At 39.9% G+C, this 9,563-nt stretch overlaps 1 protein-coding gene across 2 annotated transcripts in view; it reads left to right on the top strand.

Moving 5' to 3' along the window:
* Positions 1-8,758, top strand: part of Hao1 (hydroxyacid oxidase (glycolate oxidase) 1) — a 53,361-nt gene extending 44,603 nt beyond the window's left edge. The window contains exons 6-8 of one of the 2 annotated variants that reach the window (XM_005380859.1): positions 4,937-5,095; positions 5,203-5,272; positions 8,008-8,758. In XM_005380859.1, coding sequence (XP_005380916.1) covers positions 4,937-5,095; positions 5,203-5,272; positions 8,008-8,078 — 300 coding nt within the window. In that variant the 3' untranslated portion in view covers positions 8,079-8,758. The remainder of the gene's footprint in view (positions 1-4,936; positions 5,096-5,202; positions 5,273-8,007) is intronic. The other variant, XM_005380860.1, reaches the window with a different exon arrangement.
* Positions 8,759-9,563: the final 805 nt, after the last annotated feature.

Genomic DNA, 9,563 nt, shown 5'->3' with positions numbered 1-9,563 from the left:
TATATATCCAGTTTTATCAGAACCAATCATGGTTATTTATATAGATGACTGTAAGTGGAATGACCTATTGAATTTATTCCAACTAGAAATAGCACAGATCAAACAATTTAGCCAAGTAGAAGTGGGTTATTGTTTCACTGAAATAATCGGTTGATTTGACTGCATCTGTAGACCAGTTGTGTGAATTTTGTGGAACAGGCAGTGTTACAGGGAGATAAGGGATGCACAAATAGCATTCATAATTTCTTCTAAAGCACCAAGGGTTGCAACCAACCAAATGAAAGATCCAAAAATCATAAAACTGGGATTCATCAGATCTTTCCAACTCAGCCCCTCAACTGGAACACACCTTTTTTAGGGAAGAGGAATTGTTGCTGCAGGTGAGTGGAGGTGGAAAGCGAAGCCTTGCTCTGAGTAGGGTGGAGAAGCTGGTCACAGCTCCAGGCTTTTTCTCAGGTTTATGCCTCACTTGTGTATGAAGACACAGACTTAGTGTGAGGGCCAAATTAAGTTTGTTTTCTAAAAATAAAATAGAAATCTACTGAAATCAAATCTAACTCGATTTTAAGGGGAAAATATCTAAATGGTGTGGTTTATTTCCCTCTGGCTAAGGGGATATGGAAACTTATCTAAAAGGGCTTTTTGAGTTGTGGTCTCTGAGGCTGTTTTGAAAAAATGATACCTGTCCCCATCATACACTCTGTGCGTGAGAGGAGACACTTGCCTGAGTTCTGCCTGATGCTGCAGAGAAATGTTAAGGGCCACGATGGAATGTGGAAAAGAACCTGGCTCATGGGGAATGTTGTTTTCCTTCGGCGTGTGAGGTTTCAGGTGAACAGGCAAAGGCTTGAAGGAAGCTGTGGTGTAACATTTTCAGTAGCTGCACAGAAGGCCTCACTGTCCTGCAAGCTGGGTGATATCATAAGTAGGAACCACAGGGATGGTGTGATGTTATGGCAGAGGCACTGACTGGGAGTCTTGGGCTCATGGCCCTGTCTTGCCATTCCTAATAAGTGACAGATGGGGGAACAGGTCACTCAGACTTTTATGTCTGAATCTCTCCATGGTGTTGTGTTGGCTTCACAAAGAAAGTGGCGGGACCATATGGTTTCTACATTTCTATAAATCACAGGATTCTGTTGTAGGGACAAACTCTTAACTCTGGGAGTCCTAGACGAGGAATTTATCTTCAGTTCATCTGAAGGCATCACATCTCTGAACTCTTGCCAGGCTTCTGTTACACTCAAAAGAGTTAAAACAGTAAGTTTTCCATGAAGTCCTTAGTAACAGTGTGACCCAGTGTGGCCTGGAATCCATGGGTGAATAATATGATGCAGTCAAACTGATTTCTAAAACCTGTAGCCCTGGAGCTTCTCAAACTGGGATCTAAAGACAGATTCTCTGAATATTTGAATCCTAAGAGCACTTTTCTTTTTCAACTTTGCCTTTCATTTTGATCCTAACTGAACCCAAACTACCTCATACTTACAAATATAATGTTCTTTTTCCTTAAAATTTTTAACTGCATAGGATTTCTATTGCATAAGTGCCATGGTTGTTAAATTGGTGTTCGAGAGATCAAGTAGATTTTTTTTTTCTTTTATAAAGGGATTCATGGGGCTGGAAGTATAGCTTAGTGGGAGGCCCTGGGTTTCATCTCTATATCATAAGAGAGGGGAGGAAAAAGAGAAATGAAATAATTAAAAATAAAATTAGAGAAAGCCTATGTAATTCCACCTTTGATTACACTGGATATATCAGTTGGCTTGTGTTGCATAATAAAAAATCTGGCTAAAAAGCAATAGTGACTTATTCACTACACAATTTTGAGTTGACAATTTGGGCTGAGGTTGGCTAGGGTTTGGGCTCTGGTTCTTGCTAAGCTTCCCAGGTACTTATGGTCAGTGCTAGGTCTCTTAGGACAGCCTGGTGTAGGACCAGGAGTGTGGCTCTCCATTGTGTCACATCTTCTAGAATATCAGGTGGGCTTGCTATCATGAGGTGGGATGTTTCCTAGAGTCATACCAGGCCTCTTGAGATCAAGGCTGAGAATCAACTGTTAGCTTCTCTCGTCAACTGTTAGCTTCTCTTGTGTTCTATTGTTGAAACCCAGTTACAAAGCCAGTTACAAAGCCAGTTACAAGACAGGGACATGAACCCAAGACTCTATCAGTGCCTCTGATCCATTTTTTTCTCCTGTGGTACCATGAGCTGGCAAAGAATTGTGGGGAAGGAAATCATTGCTGCCATTTTTTCTTTTGGGAGGAATGAGTTGACCTCTGTGGATAGTGATTTTCTAAGTGCACCTCTTAGAAACCACAGGTCTTCCTGGCCAAGCATGATGGGTTGAGTCAGTAAATGGTCAAGGAGGATTTATGGGCCATGACTTGGAATCTGTCTCTTTTGCTTTCAACTTAAGCTTCTCTGGTTTGTATCTGATTTTTGTATATGTGCAACTGTTTGGGTCTAAGCAAAGCTTCCATATCTAAAATTTCAAAAATCTGAAGCATGACATTGAATGTTCCAGGGATGTATAGAATCCGAAAAGGAGGGAACAGGGGCAGGGCCATGGTGTAGTGTGTTTGTTTGCTCCATTTATTATTTCCATCTTCCTTGATCAGAATTACTTTTTGTAATGTGTGTCTCCTACAACTGCATCTACTGAAAGAGAAATGGGAAGATGAAAATGTTCAGCAGTGGATAGAATATCCCTGTCCAGAGACACAGAATATACAAATGTAGGCTCTGTTTTGTAACCTAGGATTCACGTTTTAATTATCCTTATTAGTTTACTTTTAGGCCAGGTTAGCTATTGGAAATAATCTGAATAGACTTGATTTGTGTGACTTTGAAAATGTGTATCGAACCCAACCTAGCTAATATTTTTCTTTGGTTCTGGTTTCAAATGGGGAAATATGCTTAATTATGGCTTGCATCATCGCTTGGAAATTGTAGCATTTATATGTTGATGTAAGTTGCCTGAATGTAAAAGGAGGACTGTGTATAGGTAAGGGGACATATGTAAATGGATCCAAAGCATGTTCGGCGAGGCAGAAAAGCCAAAAGGAAAGGGGAAAATCATATTACCTGCCAAACATTTAGGGGCCACATGCCAAGTGTTGCCTCCACTTCCTCCAAATCTGTAGCTGTGTTTGGTTTTTAGCCTTTTACATAAAACTCTATTTAAGTTTAGCCTCTAAAATTTTAGGGGAGAAGTAGGAAAGCATTTGAGTGATTTCAGCACAATTATTTCTGGAAAAAGTGCACTTGAGTACCTAGCAGCTTCTACAGCATACATTTTAATGGAATAGTGACTTTGTTTGAGATTTCAACATTTTGGGATGAATGTGGATTATTTCTATAGATTTTCACCTACAATATTTTTAAAATTCTTCAGTGCAAAGATCTACATCAAATTAGGCAGTTGTGTCAGTTAGATACTGCCATATAATACTGTAAAATAAAAGGCTCTAAATTCAGTGATTTAAATTGACATTGATTGCCTTGAAAATTTGAATTAACAGTAGTCTGCTGATCCAGGCCTGGTACTAGTTAGGTTTTGGGCTCTAAGTTGCAGGTCCGGTTTGGTTTGGCTGGGAAAACTCTGCTTCCTGAATAGCATTTAGGGGCCCAAACTGAGAGTAGAATACCCCCTGGGGATGCTTTTCTCATGGCAAATGGCAGACATGCAAGAGTAAGTAGAAATAGGTGCGGTTACTTAAGGACTATGCCCAGAAATGACCCTTTGCCCCCTGTGATCACATGTTATTGGCTGCATTAGACAGCTTTTCCCATTGCTGACCACAGTACCTGACACCCTCAAGGTAAAGGACAAGAGCTTTATTTGGCTCATGGTTCCTGAGAATTCAGTACATGGTTGGATGGCTCCAAGGTGAAAATATCATGGCAGAAGGACATGGTGGAACAAAGATGCTCATTCATGGTGGTCTAAAAGTAGAACAGGGGAACAATGCCAGAGACAAAGGGGTGAGGGACCAGATAGGGACCTCATGGTTGTACCTCCATAGCTCATTCACACACATCTACTCAAGTTGACAATTCACTTTAGCTGTCACGTTGGCCAAAGTAAGTTGCATGGTCAAAGCCAAAATCAAAGAGTGGGCAAATGCATTCTGTTTTATTTAATGGAAGAAACAGTGATATTGACTCGGAAAAAGAAATGTAAAGGATCAGGAAGAATAAAGCAATCTCTCCCATGAACCTCTATGAGAATTCTGCATTCTCTATTTCTAACCTAAGTGCATAATCAATTGCTAATCAAGACAAGGACCTATAAGGTGCATATGATCTCATTTATTTAAAAGCCTTCCCCACCCAAAAGTCTGCAAACCCCAAAACCCCAAAACCAAAAAACACCCTCCAAAACCCCCCAAAACAAGGAAACTCCAGCAAAACCTGTTTTTACAATCTTTTCTAATGTATGTTTGGATACAAAGCATGTTAGACAAAGAAATCAGAGACTACATTACCTATCAGTGCCATGTTCAAATTTTTTGTGCACTGCTGCTTATATTATCTGAGCATGAATTTTAACTATTGATTTGCAATAATAAGTAATTATTTATTGAGAACAAATTATATCAACAAAATACTTCATTTATTTTTATAAAGGAAAGCTATAAAAAAGATCAAGTGTTTTAAAATTGTGCTTATAAAAAGCATCAGGCATAGAAAAACAAACCTATGTTGGATTTTGAAAGAAAAATAAGCCGCTCAATTCCAAACTTGCTTGGTTTTTCAGCGCCAGCATTGGTACTTCTTACCTTTCAGAGGGGAATCACTTACTGTTAACCCCAAACCTACTTAGCTTCTTTCTTTCTAAGCCTCCATTGAGAGGGTTGGTGGTTGATGAAGGTGGTGGAGAATGGCAGCTCATTATTGCTAGTGTCACATTTTTGACCTGCTCTCTCCACAGATTGATGCTTTGCCAGAAATTGTGGAGGCTGTGGAAGGGAAGGTGGAGGTCTTCCTGGATGGGGGTGTAAGGAAAGGCACGGATGTTCTGAAAGCTCTGGCTCTGGGTGCCAAAGCTGTTTTTGTGGGGAGACCCATCATCTGGGGCTTGGCTTTCCAGGTAATTGAACAAAGAAGCACATAACACATGATGTTTCAATAGCAAAATAAATGCACAGAAACAATCAGACTGATTTACACAATAGTTGTGATCTTTTCCCTGCTTAGGGGGAGAAAGGTGTCCAAGATGTCCTGGAGATACTAAAGGAAGAATTCCGCTTGGCCATGGCACTGAGTGGTAAGCTGTCATTCTCACAGAGAACTTGCTTTTCGCCATGGTTTTAAACCAGACTTTTTGGTGGAGAGAAGTGGATATAGGGAGGAAGAAGATGGCATCATTTCAGTACATGAAATTTGAAGTTGAGTTCATATTGGTAGTTCTGGATAAGAGCACCTTCCAAGCTCAGAGGTTCTAACGTACGCATAGTATCTTGTATTCGTGTAGCATCCGCTTTGAGTCTCAGTGGGGAAACTTTGGTGAGTAAGAGTACCTGAAGCATGGATGGTACATCATGCTGTCTATCATCTCAGAACACACATCTAACAGGCCATGGTTCAGTTCTACTCAGCTAAGTGGCAGCTCAAACTCTTCCTGTCCATAATTCAACTTCCACGCTCCTGCATTAAAGCTGTTCTGCCTGGTGTCTTTCCAGCTTCAGTTCATGTCAATAGCCTATGTTTTATGCAGCTTTGCACTCCTGTGACAAAAAGTCTGAGATAGTTTTAATTGGTAAGGAGGAAAGATTTATTTTGGTTCATGATTTCAGAGGCTTCAGTCCATGGTCATTTGGTCCTGTGATAATACCAAACATCACAGTGGACGCACATGGCAAAGGAAAACTGTGCATCTCATGGTGGATGCAAAACAAGGAGAAAGAGGAAGGGGTAGGGCTTCAATCATCCCTTAAAGGGCATACTCTTGGTGACCCAAATACTCCCAACTTAGCACCATTTCCTAAAACTTTCACCACCTTCCAAGAGGACCACAGACTGGTGACCAAATCTTCAATATTCAGACATTTCTGGGACATTAAAGATCTGTGAAGTGTTACCAAAACATACTGTGAATGTTTAAGTTAAAAAAGGTTATTATAGTAAAAAAACATGGCCGTGAATACCCCTTAACATTTTCCCCAACCCCTTTGAATACCCTTACGCCATCATTCTCATCACTTTCTGAAGCAGTTCTGGAAGTGCTCTTTCTGGAAATCTTTTCCTGGAGGCCTCAATGTGCTGAACTGATTCAAAATGCTTACCACAATTCTTGCCACATAAAGGCACACCTATGTGTCCTTGTCTATCTTTTTCACCAGATCTGGCATTGTGCAACTTCTGGTTTTTCCTCAATATGAAAATGACCATGAAATGTAAACACTCCCAATTGATTCACAACATCATGGCAGCCATGAGAGTGCAACTAAAGATAGTCACAAAATCGGACTTCTGGAACTGCTTAAACAAGTGGCAAGAACAGTGGGATCAGTGTGTTCAAACCAAGGGGTAGTATTCCGAGAGGGGTTAAGGGCAATGTATCTTTTATTACAATAAAAATGTTTGTTTAATTATTCACTGTATTTTGTGATCACACCTGATAAATTATAGGACTGTATTTTCAATTTTTCAGGTCAAAAATCTGAAGTCAGTGACTCTTCATTTTTTCTCTCATACCATCACATCTGGTGGGGAACCATGCTAAGAACACAATCAGAATCTGATGTCACGTACCCTTCCCACTGCTGCCACACATGCAGATGTGTTTCTCTGTGTCCCTGTCTCTTCCCCACTTTCCTTCTCACAGTCTGTTTTGATCATGGCAGCCAGAATGACCATTTTAAACTCCATGCTACTCTTCTGATCAGAGCCCTTCAGTGGCTCTTGGTTTATTCAGAATAAATATCAAAGTCCTTATGGTGTTGTGACTCTTACTACCTTTTGGTGAAGAGCTCTCACTACTGTTGCTCTTGATTCTTCTGACTGAGCCACATTTGCCTCCTCACTGCTTCTTGTCTATGACAGCTGCCTTTCAGCCTTTCAGGCTTTACCCTCTTCCTGGATGTTTTTCCCTTCTACCTCTATGTGAATAACTTCCCCACATCCTCACGCTTTCCCATAAATTGTACTTTTTCAAACAGGTCCACCTTGACTGCTCTGTTTAAAGTAGCAATCCATCTTCCAACTGTCCATTCAACCTCAGGGTTTCTTTTTCTGTTTTTATTTCCTTCTTTTCTTTAGCACACATCACCCTCCATATATAATCTGTACTGAAGTTGATTTTTAGATGATATGCATTATGTACTATTTGTTTCTCTCTTAAGCTGTAAGAAGCAAAAAGCAAGGACCTTTGTGTGTTTTAATCACTATACTATTTCCAATGCGCAAAGCAGTGCCTGGCACTTAAACAATAAATATTTGTTGGAAGAATGAATAAATAAATAAGTGCCATTATTACTTAGTGACTGTTTTGAGTTTGACTCAGAATGGACTTCTAGCTGCAGAAAAAGGCCTTGAGTAAATTATCAGCTGCCCCATTTTTGAAGGTAAAGAGGGATCCTTTTTTGTGAGCCATATGATTCAGACGTCTGAATAGATAGGGCTCTAGAGATAAACTGTCTCTACTCACCACTGCGCTGAGCCTGTCAGACAGCCTTCATGAGAAGAATGCCATTCTGTGAATCCTCACTACGCATTTTAATTTGCTACAGACATATCCTAAAAGAGAGCTTTCAGCCACTGGCTCTCTATTAAATGTGGCAGAAAGAATACACTCTTTGTGTTAATAAAAATATGTGCCAGTCATTTTGTGTTAAGGGCTGTTTAGGTAATAAAAATGGTCTCATGCCACATAAGATTTGGCAAGCCTACCTTGAATCATAAACCTTACATTTGTCAAGTCTTACATTCCTTGGGAAAACGATTACCTGCCTGATTGTTATTGCATTCATCTCATATTAAATGTATGCATTATTTTTTCAGGGTGCCAGAATGTGAAAGTCATCGACAAGACATTGGTGAGGAAAAATCCTTTGGCTGTTTCCAAGATCTGACAGTGCACAATATTTCCCCATCTGTATTCTTTTTTTTTCAGCATGTATTACTTGACAAAGAGACACTGTGCAGAGGGTGACCACAGTCTGTAATTCCTCACTTCGATACAAAGGGTGTCGTTCTTCTCCAACAAAATAGCAATCCCTTTTACTTCATTGCTTTTGACTTTTCAATGGGTGTCCTAGGAACCTTTTAGAAAGAAATGGACTTGCATCCTGGAAATATATTAACTGTTAAAAAGAAAACATTGAAAATGTGTTTAGACAACCTCATCCCCTGGCAGGCTAAAGTGCTGGAAAACAGAAGATATCTTTTGGTAGAATTGGAGGTAGGGCACGGGAGTAAAATGATAGTGATCTCACTGTTTACTAGCCCTCTTTGTGCTTGAATATTCTTGAAATGGTGGTTCTTATATTGTAAGCTCAGGTTGAGAATGCTGAAAATGCCTGGAACAACATGAGATTTGGATTTACATCATGGAGAATTAGCACTGGATTGGATTGGAATAGTGGGTGGTAATTTGTATTTTCTAAATACTTTTACTTTTTGACACCCTCAGCTGCGCCGTTTCTTTGAATGGGGATTTCCAGTGGCATATTAAGTATCTGAATATTTGTAAATGTATTACAATGTACATTACCTCAATCAGGGAGAAATAAAGCATTTTCTGGAAAGAATATACTGTATCTGGTCCATTTATAACAATATTAAATTCAGCCACTTTAAGGTCTAAACTGTAATGATTGTTCTCCCTAGGCGTGCCTCATTAATTTCCCCTATTCCTAGTAGATCCTGTTCTTCATTTCTTTGCTTCTTTCTGATTTATTGCCACATCCAAGGCCAACGACATGATTTTGGAGGGCCATGGCAAATGGCAGTGCATAAAAATGTCAACCCCTTATATAGAAAGAAGTACAGAAAATCCTTTTCTATTTTTCTTAATCAGTGGTGGCATCTTTTTTTCTATTTGATGTCATATTTCCTTGGGCAAGGGGGAGTGAAGACCTTTCAAAAGGCCAAGTATGGCCCCTCCCAGAACCTGGGAGGCTACCTTGCATGTTGCCTGGATCTTTCCTGCCATTATACAGTAGGTGGCTGAGCCAGTACGACATTAGCGTCATGGGGTAGGAGTGGAAGGTGAAAGGACAGTGTGTGGTGCAAAACTCCAAGTTCCTAACAGAAGTTCTGTTGTCTCTCTGAACATCATGAATAAAACACAAACTCAAAAATAAAATTATTAGATACATTAAGTCACCAAGCCCCAAGTAGGAGGGCCTCTTTTGAATATGGACTTGTATCAACGGCAGGTGACTTGTATCAACAGCATGCTCATGAACCTGCGGTTACATGACTGTGAGATTTATCTCCGCATCAACCATTTCACAAATGAAATGTAAACTTGATAGCCAAGATGATTTTAAAGTTGATTTTTCACCATCTCCCTTGTTGTTCAACCACTGTGAGGTATTGAATAAAATCACTGA

This window comes from Chinchilla lanigera, unplaced genomic scaffold, assembly GCF_000276665.1.
Source record: "Chinchilla lanigera isolate Chin_1 unplaced genomic scaffold, ChiLan1.0 scaffold00014, whole genome shotgun sequence".
NCBI classification, from domain to species: domain Eukaryota; kingdom Metazoa; phylum Chordata; class Mammalia; order Rodentia; family Chinchillidae; genus Chinchilla; species Chinchilla lanigera.
The sequence above is the reverse complement of the archived record's forward strand: the minus strand, read 5'-3'. Positions and strand labels throughout refer to the sequence as shown.